The 19,899-nt window shown below is 36.3% G+C and overlaps 2 protein-coding genes across 3 annotated transcripts in view; one reads left to right on the top strand and one right to left on the bottom strand.

Annotated features, from left to right (window-relative positions):
• Positions 1–19,899, top strand: part of LOC141458338 (uncharacterized) — a 192,291-nt gene that overhangs the window by 131,230 nt on the left and 41,162 nt on the right. For both annotated transcript variants that reach the window (XM_074136192.1, XM_074136194.1), the window contains exon 4: positions 2,774–2,803. In XM_074136192.1, coding sequence (XP_073992293.1) covers positions 2,774–2,803 — 30 coding nt within the window. The remainder of the gene's footprint in view (positions 1–2,773; positions 2,804–19,899) is intronic.
• The window catches only part of LOC141458332 (uncharacterized), a 101,223-nt gene that overhangs the window by 52,337 nt on the left and 28,987 nt on the right, over positions 1–19,899 (bottom strand). The window lies entirely within an intron of this gene.

Below are 19,899 nucleotides of genomic sequence, written 5' to 3'. Positions count from 1 at the left end.
CAAAACTATTTATCAGTCCTCGTGTGGGTTATTCCGTGAAAATTTCAAAATTTAAAGGAAGTCTCTTTTTACGGAAAACTTGAGCTATTTGTTTCCCATAAAGAGTTCAATTCCCATAAATCCTCTTTTAGGCTTGATCCCCTCTATGTAAACCATTATTAAGGGGAGTTTTCCAAAGCTGGAATGTCATACTTCTTTCAAAAAAACAGTTTTTACTATAATTTAGATAATATTTAGTAAACATTCAAGGTTAAAAAAAAAAATTGTCAAAAGATTGTAAGAAAAACTCTTGCGTCTTTATTTGCCTATTTTTTCAGGCGGGCTTTACGTCCAACAGCCCAATTAGGTGTCGTGTACAGTGGCGACTAGCAAACATACTTTACTGTAAATTTCTTTTATTAAACAATAGGAATGTTTACTAGTACCGCAATACATCTTAGCTTTGCGGGTCTAGCCTATAACCGCCTAACATACTTTACTATAAATTACTCATATTAAACATTAAATAAAATACAAGGTCTAGACCAGGGAATCGAACCCACTAAACCAACAATTCATCTTAGCATTGCGGGTCTAGCCTATAACCGCCAAACATACTTTACTATAAAGTTCTCATATTAACCATTAAATAAAATGCAAGGCCTAGACTAGCACCGCAATACATCTTAGCTTTACAGATCTAACTCTTGCGTATTTATTAAATCAGCTTTTCGCAATTTTCTAAATTAGAATTTGATGTATTTGAAGAAAGAAAAATAGGTGACAATTTAGATGGAATACAGTATTTGTATTTTGACTCCAGTAAAATATCTTTTTAATAGTATTTTAATAGAGCATCTCGTTAGAGGAGCTCAGAAGAGAATATAGGAGCTCTTTGCAGAATGCAATAATAGAGGTGTAGATTTGAAAGTAAAAACAGCCCCCCTTCCCCACAGGACCGCAAGATGGATGGCCTCCCGCTCACCCCCGCAGTGACTATCTCGCCGCCCTCAGGTAGCGCCGCCTCTACAGGTGGGCATACAACCCCGCTCCCTCACGAGCACAACCGTTTTAAAAGTAGTAGAACCCATATTTCTTCAGTTCGCATAAATAATCTGAAAAGTTCTAAAGCTGGGATGTCTAGTCGATTAAAAAAAATTAAACCAACTCTTACTAAAATATCAGGGAAAAAAATCTGATATAAAAGCTCCTAAAAGTTGCAATTTTAAGCTCCTAGTTGGAATAAGTTTACCCCTCTTAAGTAGGGGACCCTTTAACATTTCAGCTGCCCCCACCCCTCTAGAAATCGTAATTTACTCTCTCCTTGCTCTGAAATGTTTTTTTTTTATATATATATATAGTGGCGCTTTCACTGGAAATAGCCATATCCAGGTGTGCGTATGTATGTGCTGGAACAATACCTAACAAAATGATAGATTGCAGTATAAAAAAGTGATGAAATTAATGCATAATGTTCTTATAATTCAATGGAGTATACAGGGTGTATGCGGAGGAGAGGTCGAAACTTTGGAAGATGATTCAGCAGCTCAAATGCAACAAAAAATATTCTATCCACTTTGGCCCGATTCTCAATAGTGTCCAAGATATTTGCATTTTTAACTTTTCCGTCGATATTCGCGTTTTCCACCATAAAAACGGCCGTAACTTTTCTATCCTTTATCCTACAACAAATCTGCTTATTCCAAACGAAAGAGCATTAAATGTTCTATAAATCTGCTCTTAACCCAGATCCTCTGTCCGGGACAGGGTTTTATTAAAAAACCAAAAAATCCATTTGGTCTTGAAACTCAATAAGTAAAAAAAAAAAGTAGTCTTTACTTTTAATCGCCTATTTTTTGAGGCGGGGATTAACGTCCAACTACCAATTATGTAGTAGGTGTCGAAGACTGAGGCGACTAGCAAACATACTTTACTGTACATTTCTTTTATTAACCATTAAATAAAATCCAAGGCCTAAGACCGGGAATCGAACCTACCAACCAACAATACATCTTAGCTTTACAGGTCTCGCCTCTAACCGCTCGGCTACCGTGGCGCCCTGAAGCTCAATAAATGCACAACTTTTCCTGTACTTGGGGAGACCCCTTGATCCATTAATCATTGAAAAAATACAGTTAAAAATTTTAATAAGAAATTATCGAGAACGAATTTTTTAGACAGGAAAAGTACAAATTTCACAGTTTATAAGAAACGTTTTGAGGCTCTGGGTTAAGCATATTTATAGGAAATTTAATGCTCTTTCGTTTAGAACGAACAGATTTGTTGTAGGATAAAGGATAGAAAAGTTACGGCCGTTTTTATGGTGGAAAACGCGAATATCGACGGAAAACTTAAAAATGCAAATATCTTGGACACTATTGAGAATCGGGCCAAAGTGAAGAGAATATTTTTTGTTGCATTTGAGCTGCTGAATCCAACTCCCGAAGTTTCGCCCACTCCTCTGCATACACCCTGTATAGATAAACAGAATTCAGCTGACTGAAAATCTAAAATACTTTTTTTCCCTGGAGTCCAGAAGACCCCATTGAAGGAACACCGGAACAAGAAAAAGAATAAAATAATTAAAAATCTATAAAATAACTGGAATCTTCCACTTCCCACAACCTCTTCCAAAGTTCCTGAAGAAGAACCTCAGAATTGTCCGAAACTTCAGTACCAATAAAGTTTCCTATATTAAAGAGAATTGTATTTCTTAGCCACCAGCTTAACAGTAACCAATATTATAAAATTATTTACCATTTTTAAGACTGAATAGTATGTTCTTTTTTTCCAGATTTTGGCGGAAGCTTTGCAGTGGCAGTCTGTAAGTACTCATTAAGTTAATATAAATAATCTTTTCAGCCTCCTAAAATAATTCAGAAATTGATCAACCACTTCCTCAAAGATGTGATCCTAACAAACGGGCACAACTCTTTCATACCACGCAGACTCTTCACGTAGGGCCTGCAGATAAATATAGTTGATTGTGTGCAATTGTAGCCCATCTACAAACTTTAGCTCACCATTACACTGTATTGATGCACTGCACTTAAGATTACTTTCTAAAAAACTAGCAAAGTAATCCAGGGGGAGTGCCTCGATAGATCCTGTACGGAAGTAGTAGACGTGTTGCTCTCCGTTGAAATTGTTAGCTATCTATCAAAGCACCATTTGCTTTTTATTTCCTTCCGCCACCCCCCCCCCCCAAAATTAACTCATTAAAACCATTTCCGGCAACATCAAAAGAGTATTATGAACTGAAAATGCAAATTCAATTTTGAAACTTAGAGGGAGTTCTGTTGATGAACATCCATCCATTGATGGTTGCCGCCCTTTGATGGTGAAATAAGTTTTACGCTTCATGATTGTTGGAACATCAGTAGAGAAGGTAATGAACCCAAACGATGTTGCAATTTATGCACCTTATCATCTTTTGATTAGTGATTTACGTGGTTAGATTCTGCGTTTTGACTGATTGTGAATTGCTCTTAATCAAACAAAAAATTAAGTTTTTCTAATAATAATTTTGGAACTATTATTATGGAGATCTCAAAAAAAAAAAAGATGGAAACCAAAAACCGTTTTGGGGAAGTAGTTTCCTAGACTTCCGGTTATATTAACCACTCATTCAATCCTCGATAAAATTACGGACTAAATGATAGCACACCGTACACTACAATAATTTAGGCGTCACCATTAAAATAAATTATTTTCTGATATATTTTTTTAAATATTATATGCCATCACAACTCAGCTACATTTTTTTATATATTTTATTTATTTTGCGCAACGCTAAAAGCTGCCTCTTTTCCACCTCTCACCCCTTGATCATTTTTGCGTCATTTCCATTAAACCCTGCCTGTCACCTGTCTCTCTCTCTCTAAATTTTCACTGAATAAAGTGCAATATTTTTTTTAAAATAATTAATTTTTTAGCAAAAGTGTAATTGGCACTTTGATCATCTCTTTAATTGAAATTAAGATATATTTATTTTTTTTATAAACTAATTTAGTTAACCTAATTAGTTTTTTAATTAACTTCAATTTGTTGCGGCAAAAAAATTATTATTTTTAATTAATTTCAATGTGTTGCAATAAAAATTAATTAATTTTGATTGAAAATTGTATTGCTGTAATAAAAGCATAATATCAAATTATGTTTTCCTCGGTTAAAATGCCTTCAGTCTAATTGAAAATAGCTTTAATGTTGAAGTAATCAGAGTGGGCTAATTGCTCTTTATCGTTTGCAAACTAATTAGCAAATTAAAGCCGTTATCACTTTGTTTATCAAAGGCAGAGTTAAATCAACACATTATCTGTTTGTTATTATCAAAACTGCGTATAGTACAGTTTCGCTTTTTTACCTGTCTAAACTGACAAAGTAAGGCTCGAGGTGTCTATGATTTTCTGATCTAAAAGAATAATCAAATGTTAATAATCCATATTTGTGAACAGCATATTTGGAAAAGGGAAAAAAATCGCCCGGAAATAGAAATTTGGATGTTGAAGATCGGCCCTCTAGTTTCCTTCGACACAATATAGATCATTGCTCAGGCTGTTGATGAACACGCCTTGACATTTTTACTAAAAGACATGGTGGACATCAGCTATGTCGATTTTTCTAGCCGCAAGCCTTGCATTGGAAAAGTAAAGTAAAGTAATCGCCTACTTTTTTCAGGCGGGGCTTAACGTCCAACTACCAATTAGGTGTCGTGGACGGAGGCGACTAGCAAACATACTTCACTATAAATTTCTCATATAAACCATTAAATAAAATCCAAGGCCTAGAGATAGAGACCGGGAATCGAACCCACTAACCAACAATACATCTTAGCATTGCGAGTCTAGCCTATAACCGCCTAACATACTTTACTATAAATTTCTCATATTAACCATTAAATAAAATCCAAGGCCTAAGACCGGGAATCGAACCCACTAACCAACAATACATCTTAGCATTGCGAGTCTAGCCTATAATCGCCTAACATACTTCACTATAAATTTCTCATATACTAAACCATTAAATAAAATCCAAGGCCTAAGACCGGGAATCGAACCCACTAAACCAACAATACATCTTAGCTTTGCGGGTCTAGCCTATAACCGCCTAACATACTTTACTATAAATTTCTCATATTAACCATTAAATAAAATCCAAGGCCTAAGACCGGGAATCGAACCCACTAACCAACAATACATCTTAGCATTGCGAGTCTAGCCTATAATCGCCTAACATACTTCACTATAAATTTCTCATATAGTAAACCATTAAATAAAATCCAAGGCCTAGAGACCGGGAATCGAACCCACTATACCAACAATACATCTTAGCTTTGCGGGTTTGGTTTAGCCTCGGCTACCGTGGCAGGTATATTTAACGAAAGCATTTAGTTTCCCCTTAGAGGTTTTTTTTTTCTTTGCCAAAGAAAACGACTTCGCCTTGCATTATTTGCTTTAGTTTTTCTCATCTAGGGGAAATATCATACGTACATGTTGTGGGGCGCTTAATTGAGGATGTCCACGAGCAAGGTTGAGCTATCCTATGTGGCCATTAAAGTGTTTAAATTCCTCTTCTTAAAAAAATTACCCATAATTCCTGCAAGAAGTCTGTTCTCAAAGATTCTGTTCTGTAGATTCTGTTCAAAATCTATTCCCTATTGTCTATATTGATAACTGCTCACATTTTACTACGTATAAATCAGTTGTATTTTCTTGTTTTTCATTTATGTATTTTCAGTTGTTTCAAATATTAAATGGGTTTAAACTGGAAAGAGGCTATTGGCACCTTTTTGAAGCTTTTTTCAGGGCACTTCCGGCCTTCAGACAATGTTCTCTCGTTCAACTTATTAATATCCATCACCAGTAAGCTTGAGTTATAAAGAATTTTCTGTGAAAAGAACATGCATGGGAGCAGAAGTAGGGTTCTTCAGGCGGAAGTCCAGTTCACTGACCACTTAGCCAATACTTCTTCCTAACTGAAGGGAATAAATATAAATCCGGTGTGACTCAAATTACTTCCTCTTTATTCGCCATTGATTCAAAACTCTAAAATTAGAAAATTCTTAAAGGAAATCCTTAATTCAATCATAAAAATGCTCTGTAGATGCGCTACTTAATGCTTTTAAATAGAAAAATCCCTACCACTTCCGGAGGAGACGATGATGAAAGGATAGTTTGTGGTTTACTGATGACTATCAGAGAGGTAGTTACTGAATGTAATGTCTCAACAGTAGTAGAGCAACTACTATCAATGAAGATAGACCAAAGTAATTAGTTCGGTGCTGGCAGAAAGAGACCCCCATTCTCTTGGCTATATTAAGACAAATGTTCCGGCCAAACAGTTTCTTGCTCTTCCTACCCATCCTTGGTATAATAAGTTGGTAGTCAGCGGAGGAGGAGGATTGGAACTCATCACATTGTAACTTCTCTCAGTTCTAAGAAGGCAGGCTAGAAGGCCAATTTATTGTTGTAGCAAGATCTTCCTTTTGCTGAGATAGTTGTCGGAGAGGGAGGGGGGTAAAAAAAAGGGTGTATTTGTGATAACAATATTAATGGAGCTTCTATAGAGACAAACATGACAGGCGTGGCTTGTGAAGAAGACTCGGCTCCGCCCCCAATGATCAGGATAATAGCCCTTTTTTTCACTTAATAACAGGAGGTATTTTGGTTATTTTACGATTTTAAGCTGTTTATGCACAGCAATATGATGCAATTTAATTTTTATTTTTGGCCTTAATGGCCTAAAGAACAAAAAAATAGTAAATTTTTATAAAGTCAAAAAAAGATGGCAAAGAATTTGAGCGTATTATTTTTGAAATTCGTTAAAAAATGAGAAATTATTACCACCGGTTGATTAATGATTGTTCAACTGAATTTCAAAACTCCAGTTAATTCATCACACTCAATCAGTCGTTGATGTCAGCCAGCACTCCAGTACAATAAAGTGGATTTCTCGGCTGGTCCAGCACTGGATGAAAGGTCAATACGATGATTTTATCTATTATTCATCGCTGTTTTCCTATTCGTTGCTTCTACGAGGGTCGTTTGAAAAGTCCGTGCAAAAATAAAAACTACTTAATTTTTTGGGGTAAACCTTTTTTATTTTTCAACATAGTCTCCTTTTAGGCTTATACACTTCCTCCAACGCTGCTCTAGTTTGTTGATCCCTTCCGAATAATAGGATTTGTCCAAGTCTGAAAAATAGCCATTCGTTTCTGCAATCACCTCCTCGTTTGAATAAAATCTTTTTCCCGCCAGCCATTTCTTCATATTGGGGAACAAATAGTAGTCCGAGGGAGCCAAGTCTGGAGAATAGGGGGGATGTGAAACGAGTTGGAACCCTATTCCCATTAATTTTGCGACCACAACTGCTGAGGTGTGAGCTGGTGCGTTGTCGTGATGGAAAAGGACTTTTTTGTGGGCCAATCGTGGGCGCTTTTTCTTGCAGCTCGGTTTTCAAACGGTCCAATAACGATGAATAATATGCACCTGTAATAGTTTTATCCTTTTCCAGATAGTCGATGAGGATTATTCCTTGCGAATCCCAAAAGAAAGTCGCCATAATCTTTCCGACCGAAGGAACGGTCTTCGCCTTTTTTGGCGCAGATTCCCCCTTGGTAACCCATTGTTTAGATTGTTCTTTGGTCTCAGGAGTGTAGTGATGTATCCATGTTTCATCCACAGTGACGAAACGACGCTTAAAGTTCTGTGGATTCTTCTGGAACAGCTGCAAACCGTCCTTGCAACACTTCACACGATTTCGTTTTTGGTCAAGCGTGAGCAATCGCGGCACCCATCTTGCGGATAGCTTTGTCATGTCCAAATGTTGATGCAAAATATTATGTACCCGTTCATTCGAGATGCCCACAGCACTAGCAATCTCACGCACCTTCACTCTTCTGTCATTCATCACCATATCATGGATTTTATCAATGATTTCTGGAGTAGTAACCTCAACAGGGCGTCCAGAACGTTCAGCGTCACTTGTGCCCATATGGCCACTCCGAAAATTTTGAAACCACTTATAAACTGTTCTAATCGAAGGTGCAGAGCCACCATAATGTTTATCAAGCTTCTCTTTAGTCTCCTGAAGCGTTTTGCCTTTCATAAAGTAGTGTTTAATCAACACACGAAATTCTTTTTCGTCCATTTTTTGAAAATCACTCGACTTCCTCGATTCAAACGAATGCCAAACACAAAGAAATAGACCGATCTGGCTGAAACTTGGTGTGTGTTCTTCCAAGAGATGCTACTAACTAAACATAACCTCGATACGCGCCAGTGGGGCTACCTCTCTGACTTTGCACGGACTTTTCAAACGACCCTCGTATAGTGGTATTTACGTAATAATTCTCTATCTTGCTTCAACTACAATTTTGTGGGCGTGTGGGTTGCTTAAAAAAACTTTGAGATGCCCCAAATCTTAAGAAGGCTTAATTGGGGGATATATTGGGGTTGGAATGTTATAATGGATTTTTCCCAATTGGAATGCCTTACCAATTCTCCTGTTCGAAGATTTGCTCTACAAAATCTCCTCCGCTAACTAACTATTTGATGATGCATAACTTGATATCGTTCCATCTCAGAATTATGTGATTTATTTATTTTGTATTTTTTAAAATCCCCACACTAGACTTAAAAGAACAGAACTAAACAGACGCTATTGACTACTTAAAAGACTCTTAGACGATAGATCAAAATTTCTCTCTAGACACTCAAAAGACTGATTTATACTACTATTTTAAAACCCATCTGGGGTATTCAACCAAACGGTCCAATCTCCAAAGGAATCAATCTCTTCAATCTAAAATACTTCGGACTAATGTAAAAGTTCCATTTTATGTCTCCCAACCTGGACTATACATACTGACCTTAACATTCCTTTTATCACTGAAGTCGCTAAAAAACGATACAGAAAACTTTATTTAAACCTGCAATCTCATGTAAAACCTCTAGCTCAAAATCTTTCTTCTAAGAACTCTTCCTGATAACCCGGACAAGACGTCTTAAAAGACAGTGGCCTCGTGATCTCCTCTCAAGTGAAGAGAGTGGTACTAACCATATAATGTTTAGGAGTGTTACCACTGGGTAACTCATTTACTTCTACTGTTCACTGTTATCGTTGTTACTTATAGCACCAACATGCTGATTGTACCACAAATAAACGCTAAAAAAAAAAATTGAAATGTCAGTTTATGGATATAACTATCCTCAATCAAAATCCTCATCGTTGTGTGATTGTGGCTAAAAGTTTTTCTGTTAGTAGGTCCCCGGATATGAGCAATGTTTGACTTCCGGTATCTTCGAATGGGTATGAGTGCTATAAAATGGTCCTTTAACGAACTCTAATCTGCTAGGAGTCTATGCTATAAATCTGCCAGGTTCTTTAAAAATTGATTTTAAACCTCAGCCCAATTAACTTCACTTGCCCAATGCTGAAAACACTGAAGTTATAAGCTGAGCGCTGCTTATCATCATCATAATAATAAGTTTGGTATCATCATGGGATGCTAGCCCATAATTCCAGCATGACAAAACAGCGTAAGTTTTTCTAATGTTCTTAGGGTGAAAATAGAGGCCTGTCAAACTGAAGCACTTATTTAAGGAGCCTGTTTCATCAAGTTCTTGAAATTAAGAAGTTATAAGTCCTACAACAAAGTTTCTTCAGACTTGTTAAGCACATGGAAATAGTAAAGTACCTTCGTCAAAGCAGAAAAGCAGAATTTGCAATTCTACTTATTTGTTATATTTATTATTGCAAATTTACATACAAGATTTACTTAAAGCTTACTTATAATTATCAACTGTAATTTTCTTTTTTTTTCTTCTTACCTATGCTGACGATACTGCCATCTTATCTACTAACAAAGATCCATCAATAGCTCGTAGAAACCTTCAGTCTCACCTCAGCTCCTTAGAAAAATGGTTCAAAAAATGGGCTATCAAACTGAACGAAACAAAATCTCAAAACATTACTTTCACTCTTCGACGCATCACTCTTCTTCTTGTCTTTTACAATTTAATTCCTTTACCAGTAGTCCGCTACCTTGGGCTTTACCTTGACAGAAGACTTACATGGAATCCTCATACTCGACTTAAGGAGGACAGAACTCAACAGACGCTTCCGACAACTGAAAAGACTACTCGACAACAGATCAAAATTCACTCTGGATAACAAAAGACTTATGTATATATATAAGTAAATTAAAGCCAGTCTGGGCTTATGGCATCGAACTGTGGGGTTCAACCAAACGCTCAAACCTCCAAAGGATCCAGTCCTTGCAGTCCAAAATTTCTTCGCTCTATAGTAAACGCTCCTTTCTACGTCACCAATCAAACCATTCACACAGACTTGAACATTCCTTTCGTGCTACACAAGTTGCTGAAAACACGATACAGAAAATTCCATCTTAACATTCAAACAGATCACAATCCACTTGTACAACATCTATCTTCAAGAACATTTCCAGACAACACTTCTAGACGTCTTAAAAGACAGTGGTGGCCTCGCGATCTCCTCTCTGATGAAGAGAGTCAGTAGAATTTAGAATGTTTTTTGGAGTGTTACCGCTGGGTAACTTCTCCACTGTGATATGTGTGAATGTTGCTTATTGTTACCCTTGTTGCTTATAACGCAAAATGCGTTGATTGCGACTAAATAAATGATTAAAAATAAAATAAATAATAATATTTTGATGCGCCAATTTTTATTTTTGGGGGGGGCTCCATTTCGTGTAGATTATAACAAAAGGGAACTTTCTAATCGAAATATTGAAGTCCATGGCTTATTAATGTTGTCAAACATGTATAAAAAAAAAAGTCTGTAAAAAAGTAAATTGCACCAAAAAAAGAAGTGAACATCACTGCGTTCAATGCAATCAGGTGCAATATTCACACTTGCACCTATACAATAGTCCCACAAATTTACATTAGTTTACAACAGACTGATGTGCAAAAGGTCGTTACTGTATTCATGACAATTTACCAATACATACAAGATTTCTGAGTGTAAAATGACTACGTGCTTGTGTTTGTATACTTACACATATATATATAATATATGAACATGTGTATGACAAATGTCAACGTCAGCGCCTCTGACTATGACGTCATTAGCGTGATATGTGAGTTGTTTGTCAGTGAGTCAGTTAGTATAATAGTTGATCTAGTCATATCCTGTAGGGTTGCCACCCAGTTTATAGCCCATCATATATGGTTTGTATGTACGTTCGCACTACGTACAATACCTGTTCATACAATTGGTGGCCAGTTAACGCAATGTTCGTATTTCATATCCTATGTTCTCGCCCTGAAGTGGTTGTCCCTACACCAATTTTAACACTTGTCGTTTTGATACAAGAACTGAATGAATATAAATGATAGGAATTTTTTTTTACTGTTTCTACTCGGGGGGGTGAAACCAGATTCAAATGCCTCATAGTTTTGGTAGTTCTACTTAAGTGTAAAAGAAAAGACATCAGTCATATACAGTTTGTTCATTTTAAGACGGCTCAAATGCATTTCATGATTAAACGGTTGATCTGAGCAAAAAAATATGGTAGAGGAAAAATTTGTTGCCCGTCATCTCTAGTTTCAGAATATGTGACTTAATTTTAGATTTCTGCCCGCATATGCGGCTGACGCGCGTCCAAAATTAAGGTTTTGCAGATGACCCCCACGTTCACAGTTTTAAAGAGTATAAAAAGTTATGAAAGAAACCGGAAACCGCAATTCGACATCTTCAAAATTAATGGTGCTAGGAAATTTTTAAAATCTGATATTTATTAATCATATTTCAATTTTTTAACTTGTTATCAAAGAGAAAGAAGAGCACGCGATAGGTCATTTTTATGCATTTTTTCTTCCTTATTCTCCCTTACTTTTGCAATTTTTTTGCTTAGATCGATCGTTTAAGCATGAAATGCATTTGAGCCGTCTTAAAATAAACATTCTGTATAATCCAAAGATGGGTTCGTTAATCCATTAATTCAGTTCCTCTTTGGTACCACGAAGGTTTTGGAGGCAAGCGATTCAACACGTTACTGCCTCTTTCGTAACGAAATTACTAGCTCGTAAAAAAATGAGCCATGGCTCGAAATAAGTGATTCAGTCCGAACAAGTGTAAGAAGGGCGAGGGGATAAGTCCATGGATTCCGGCTCAAATCCCGCTAACTTACGATCACTATTAATCCAAATGAATGTCCAACTACTGCTAACAAAAGCCTTTGAAGGCCAGTTCCGCTTTTAACTCAAATATTCACATGTTACAAGGAACAAAATAGGATCACCCATAAATCATACTTCCTATTTTGACGAAGACAAATCCGTACATTATGAGTTGGGTAAAAAACTTCTAAACTAAGTGTTAGAACTATGCTGGAGGCGTCGTCCAAGTTTTACCCATAGAAATGTTGGCCACACTCCAAATCGTGGAAAAACACTTCAGGTTATTACAAAAGGATACGAACCATCCTACTCCACTTTACCAGATTATTTATCTTTTTCACCTCTCTTTCAAAAAAGTAAACCTCTAACGTATCCACCAAAGTAATGAGTAACAAGAGAACAGTTCGTTAAATGCTTCTTACAGTTTCGAAACTCGGAGAGGTTGGGAGGAAACAGTTAGCCAATGGTTACTAATTTTATTTTCTTTGTAAAATATAGCCCCATCATTCTTCGTAACTTGAAGAATTAACATTTTTGATGATATTTCTTACACCACCAGCTCTCTATTTTGTTCAGCACCCAAGAAAATGGGCCCGTAAATTATACGAAAATGGCACTTCAGAGAGATCTACTTTTCTCCTAGAATTATTAACCTTCATTGAATTTTCTTTAATTAAATATGTCGTACGATATACTCGTATATATATCGGCTATATCGTACAATGATAAAGTAATGATACTTTAGGATAAAGCCTAATTACCCTCTCTCTAGGTGCTTTTAATCTAATTTCCCTTGAAAAATATTAATGAGGAATCTTTTAAGGGCACCTCAGAGAAATACCAAATTTGAAAATTGCTCTACAATTTACTAATTAACTAGCTTTCATCCAATAATTTAGGATGGTGTACAAATTTTTGTACTTTTTTTGTATCCATTTTGTATGGCAAAATCAAGCAATGAAATATTGAGATACTAGTTATGGCACAATATTAGCCCAGGGGATGTTCTTTAGACTGGACCCATGAATAGGAATTAGTTGGCAGAACTTGAAGTTACTATACTAAGCAATACTTTGGGCAAAACCTGCCCTAAAGGTCCCTCTCCTCCTCCCACTGCCGGTCCTTTCTCATATTGATCCCACAAAACTTTTGCTCATTGACGGATTGTTTAGTGTTGCCCAACTCCCCATGGGAAACGAAAGTATTGAAAGGGTACTTAAGTATAGGTGTCCCATTTATCATCGATCTTCCTTTTTTTGACATTTTTTTTATTCAAAAACAAAAAAGTTGGTATAGTTTTTGAAATAATAGTAATCAAACTACTAATAAATGTTCTTACAACTTCCTCTGATTGTAATTCAAAAATATGTCAGCGATTTTATTTAAATTCGGTATTTTTACTAAACTAAAAAGCCTTTTAAAGGGCTTACTTCCACCATCGTCCCTTTGAAATGGATTTTCCTGCATAAAAGTTTAGCTTTTACATGTGAGTTTTCGAGTAAAATTGAACTTCCTGTGTTTGCATTTTTCATAACACGGAAGTTTAACAATTAATTTTCATTCTCGCTTATATGGAACCATACATTACGGTGAAATGTATGGAAGCGATAGCATCCCCCGTCAAAGAATTGCCTAAAATTTGAATTTCTGTGGGAAATAGATGAAAATAAACGTTAGAGATCGTTGAATTTTCTGGAATAAAAAGTCAATTCAATGAAAGTAAAATGACTAATTCGGATGACCAACTTGCAACATCATCATCAATCATCTTCATCCTCATCTTTCCTCCTACCACAGAGCGGTGGTGGAGGCTACTTATCTCGTTCAGCTTGGACCATAGTATCCTGTCTTTTAAATAGTATTTCTTGATGTCAAATTCATGATGTCGCTAGTATTTGCTGTTTTTTAGCCCTTCCCTCTTGAGCCATCTGGATAGTTCGATATTACTGGTTTCAGCTATATCGGCTACTATTGCTGTTTGCATGTCCATCAAGCCGCTCCAAAACCTTATACACAGAAAAACTGATTGAGTTTTCTATCCTTTTTTAGATCTTTTTAAGGAAAAATTGTCGAAATTCATCTCCGGGATCTAACCACATCTTCAGCGGCCTAAAAGCACACCAATTTCCCAAATTTTCGTCGCTTACCACTAATATTTTACTTATCAACTGTAAGAGACCATAGTAAGAAATAAAAAAACAATAGTTTTCTTTGTGGAAAACTGCATTCAATAGATGTAAAGGAATTTTTTAATTAAGCCAATGGATGCTATTGTGATATCAAATGAAAGGAGAGAGTCTATATCTAGCTAGCACGGCTAGGGACACACACCTGTACTTCAGGGCTGTTCAGGTGGGCTGGCTTTGCGGCCACTGATTGCTGAATAGGAGACATTCCTAGCCAAACCCTGCTATGCATTCACCCTCTATGAGATCCAAACTAGAATATTTTCCGGCTAGCAGATATTTTCCTCAGCTCAGAGAGGAAATTTAGTACATATTATGATAATATTATTGTTTTATTTATTTTAAAGAGGTATTTGATTCTTCTACAATAATTTACACATTTTCCTCAAAGTAGGAGTTAATAACACAGTTGGTCCAAGCTAGAAAACTATACAGTAAAAAAGTAGTAAAGTAAAGTAATTGCCTATTTTTTCAGGCGGGGCTTAACGTCCAACTACCGAATTACGAGTAGGTGTCGTGGACGGAGGCGACTAGCAAACATACTTTACTGTAAATTTCTTTTATTAATCATTAAATAAAATCCAAGGAATAGACCCCGGGAATCGAACCCACTAAACCAACAATACATCTTAGCATTGCGGGTCTAGTCTCTTAACCGCCTAACATACTTTACTATAAATTTCTCATATTAACCATTAAATAAAATACAAGGCCAAGACCGGGAATCGAACCCACTTAACCAACAATACATCTTAGCTTTGCGGGTCTAGCCTATAACCGCCTAACGTACTTTACTATCAATTTCTTTTATTAACCATTAAATAAAATCTAAGGCCTAGACCCCGGGAATCGAACCCACTAAACCAACAATACAACTTAGCATTGCGGGTCTAGTCTCTTAACCGCCTAACATACTTTACTATAAATTTCTCATATTAACCATTAAATAAAATACAAGGCCAAGACCGGGAATCGAACCCACTAAACCAACAATACATCTTAGCTTTGCGGGTCTAGCCTATAACCGCCTAACATACTTTACTATAAATTTCTTTTATTAACCATTAAATAAAATCTAAGGCCTAGACCAGGGGAATCGAACCCACTAAACCAACAATACATCTTAGCATTGCGGGTCTAGCCTATAACCGCCTAACATACTTTACTATAAATTTCTTTTATTAACCATTAAATAAAATCTAAGGCCTAGACCAGGGGAATCGAACCCACTAAACCAACAATACATCTTAGCATTGCGGGTCTAGCCTATAACCGCTCGGCTATCGTGGCGCCTAAAACAATACAGTATTCTCCTTCCCAAAGTTAAAAAACAAAACTAATATAACCTAATATTTGAAATTAAGGAAAATTGATTAAAAAAAATTATTCATAACAACGAGAACTTCATGGCAAAGCTACTGGGTTACTAGCACTGCATTTGATATTGGATTTCCGTGCTACATCAGTTGGATTTCCGGGATAAGTAGAAGGTAGTGTTCGAAACCAGTGGTTTATCCCCCTTAAAGAGCGCTTAATGCAACTTGAAAAATGATTTTTTTTTTATTACCTTCATTGACGTTTTTACAATTGCACAGAAATAAAAGCTACATGTCAAAACAGGTCCATGATATGTTACAATATTTGACTAAAATTCAAGCTACTGAAATCGTAATTGTTATGTCAAAAAAAAGGAGGAGTTCAATGGAAGAAGCCAAGATAATAGGGAAACCTAGGTCTTGGAATATAACAAATGGGCACCAGTAAATTTGACGCTCTATAGCTTTATAGTTGATGGAATATAGGACGGACGCTTGATAGCCAAGGCATCTATCGAGAAAATAAAAAGACATAATGATTTCCTGGCTGGTCTTCAAAGCCAACCCATTTCCGGCCTCCAATATCCGCCCTATCAACTTCTTAAATCCCGTTAAGCTTTATCCCCTCTCCCCGTCTTCGCCCACTTACTGCAACTTCTCTCGTATCATCAAAGGACAATGCGTGTGTGCCTTTATATAGATATATAATATTGAATGGAACTACCGGTTCCTGTGCACTATCTTCCCTCCAGGGAGAATAGGATACTTCTTATGTTCTGTTGCTCAATTCCCCCCAGACAGGAGAACAGAATATAGAGAGCTCTTCTCTCCTCTTCTGCCTCTAATACTTTACCTCTCCGTTCGACCCTGACCTCAATTTATTTCTGATAACAAGTTTTCTCAAGTATTTTTATCATTTCTCATACGTATAAGGGGGGGGGCGCCTAAGCACAACCTTACACTAGAATAAATTCTCATTGAATTTAATTTTAGATAGGATTTTCTTTTTTTTTCATTTGTTGGAAAATCATGTTTTTTCTTTTATACACTTTTCTTTTAAGAAAACCGGATGTGTTCACTCGCAAGACTTTCTCTGAAATTGTTGACTTCAAAATTCGAATTTCGGAACATATTAACTTTTGACAAAATCGAGTTTAAAAAAAAAAAATTGACTGCGTCATGGACACGGCCTTGTGTTGTACGTGATTACTTTTACGTAACGGGTTATATTTTTTATATAAAATATTTTTATTTATGTATTTAGGATGAAATCAAGGAAACAAATCGACGATCGAACACAATCTATGCCTATACATTTACGTTGATGTAGAAGCGATTTCATCATCCACTTGCATAATTTCAACCGCCCCAGCTGCAGATGTACTGGACACCGTCGTTGATCCGCTCGGCCGCATTCATTCTTTTACGTTCCCGGCACAGCTTGACTCGGTCATATGGTGTTTTATTATTACCATTCGATTGTTCTAGAGAAGCCCTTTCCAACCGTATACGATCTCTGTATTTGGTTTTGGCTTTTCGATGCGTATAGGCCGATATTATATATTTTTGATAATATTTTTTTATTCTAACACCATGTTATATTCACTGTCGCTATTTTACACTAATGTTTTATATACAATCGATAGATTGTGACGACAGCTGACGATTAAAACTTAAACGAACATCGTAGCTTCTCCAAGTCAAAAGTTATACGAATTGCAAATCTCGATACGCAGCAAAATGATCTCAAAATGACGGCGCTTCCCCCTCCACCGCGCGCGATGCGTCACAGTCCTCGTTTATCGTAATGAATTCTTTGAATGAATCCTTTAGCTATCCAGTGGTCTAATTTAATTTTGGATGTAGACGATAGATTCGAAACTATAATGCCAAACTGATCCCCCGATTTTGTTATTAGGTTTTTGGATTGCTTCCATATAATAGCAAATTTAAAGACGCATTCACGTCAAAAAAAAACTTTAATGAAAATCATAGTGGCACTTCCGGTCAAGAAAATATTTGGAGAAAACCGCCCAAAAAATTGCATTTAGAAAATCGTACATCCGGTCAAAGGATTTGGCTGAAAATACCTTAGAAACGGAAGCGACAATGTAACTAAAATAGAATGCCATGTTTCATTCTTACAGATGTCATTTTGTTCTCTGGTTTTCGTAATCTCAGGTCTTAAAACTTTAGAGGAATACCTGTTATCGAAAATTTAATAGATTCTAAAACTAAGAGTCGAAAAGAATTCAGAGTGGGAAAACAACGGGTAAACAGCTGTTATTAACATTTGTAGCCTAAAGCGGAAGGATTTAGTTAAAAATTAAGGAGAGAACACCTGTTCGAGAGGCGTCAGATGGAGGGGTTGTAACCAGTATATTGAGATATCGAAGGGGGTCAAGAAGGTCCCCCCGGGCCCTGTCGAGCAAAGTACTTCTTTATTCATGGTGTCGCTTATTTCTAGTATCAGCCATACCTTTAAATATAATGAAACTCATTATAAAATAATTTAGAAAAGTTATTCAATAAAAAAAAGAAAAACAGATAACTGCATACACATTGGTTATTGAATGTTCTGGTGAAGTATTCAAGGAATGAAGAGGATGTAGGAGGAACAAAAAAGTTGATGCCAACTTCCTTAATGATCTGGAGCTGGCAATGAGAGGGTGGAGCGAGTTATCGCAAGTTCTTATCGAATTGATTGCAATTATCGAAAGAAGAACTTTTATTCAATCTTTTTCGTCTCTTCTTCTATTCCCCTTTATTTTTTGGCCATCAATTTGATGTAAATCAAAGGGTGCGAACTCATCGTCTTTTATTTGGATTGCAAAATAATTTCCAAATCAATAAACTTTTTTAATCTCTTCACCAGGAGTAAGGCATTAGGAAATGGTCCCTGTTCTTTTGCAGGATATGCCCAGAGATTTCACTGGGATATAATCTCTTCTATGTATCCTTATTGCTTCCTTATTCCCTCCTATCTTCTGTTTTGTTCCCGAGATGGAATTTCTTCGCCTGGAGCATCTTATTTTGGGGGGAATCCTCCTTAGGCTTCCTGAGAAGATCTATCCAATATTTTGACTTTTCATCTTTGAAAAGTAGTTTTCCTTCATTATATTTTCTGATTTATCAATCTAATGAAAACCAGAAGCAGAAAAGTTATAAATAACTTTTTTTAAAAAAAAAACGAACACTGAGTAATAGAAAATTGGACTTGCGGTTCATGCTAATTACGCCATTTTCTTAAGTTTATACCAATGCCTGGTTAAATTAGAAAGCTGGACTTCTAAGTCACTACGTTTTAAGGACGGTCAGAGAAAATTGCTGGTCGCGTTTCCAAAAAATATTACTCTGAAATATAGTCCATACAAACTGGTACTTCCTTTTGGAGATACCAAATCTGAAGTTCCTGGAGTGATTGTCCATGATTTCTAGGTGATTTTAGGTCTAGCAAGTGATTGTTCTTATTGATTGCTGATCAGTTACTAGATTTACTCTAATCTATTTTGATTCGTATTGATAAGATATATAGCTTACATATTTTTGCTGCTAAATAGAAGTAGAGGTACTGTTAGAATCCTGTATTATATATATTGTATATACAATATATATAATACAGGATTCTGACAAAAGTTATTTTTTGGACCCATTAAAAATTGAAAGCAGCCCAAAGGTTGAGAAATGCTGGATTTAGAAGTATTTTGATGGGTTTTGGCCTCCAGGCACGGCCAACTGAAACAGACTTATTTTGGTCACACCACTATGATCTTCTAGAATAAGAGAGCAACTGCTCCTTTTTCTTTTTTTCTACAAGTTCCTTTTGGTTTCCTTCCGTTATTGTTATCTCCAGAAGGGTATCCAAGTGTTTAGATGCTTCATCAGTCATGAAGTGATAATTGCCAACGCAAACTGGCTGGTGAAAGAAAAAAGATCGTAACTTCCTGTCCTGTCCTCAGTCTGTAGGATGAGCACGCCCTCTGTGCAGATGATTTTAAAGAGGATCAGCAACTTTTAGTATCAATAGGAATTCCGCAATTCCATAATTTGAGTGGTACTCGTTTGGTTTTTCAATTTCCTTGAAGTTTGTGCATATATTTTCCTTCACTTTTATTAGAAAAAAATTTCTTTTTGTAAGTGAAAGGGATTCAGAGACGTCCCAGGAAGGAACTGCCCTTAGTTCTTGCGCGAATATATTTATTTTGTATTCTGCAGTAATAAGTTTCCTGTCCTAAACTTTTTGCTCATTTTGGC

This window comes from Rhodnius prolixus, unplaced genomic scaffold (assembly GCF_049639745.1).
Source record: "Rhodnius prolixus isolate KJV_2025 unplaced genomic scaffold, Rpr scaffold_5, whole genome shotgun sequence".
NCBI lineage: Eukaryota > Metazoa > Arthropoda > Insecta > Hemiptera > Reduviidae > Rhodnius > Rhodnius prolixus.
This window is presented reverse-complemented; position numbering and strand designations above follow the sequence as displayed.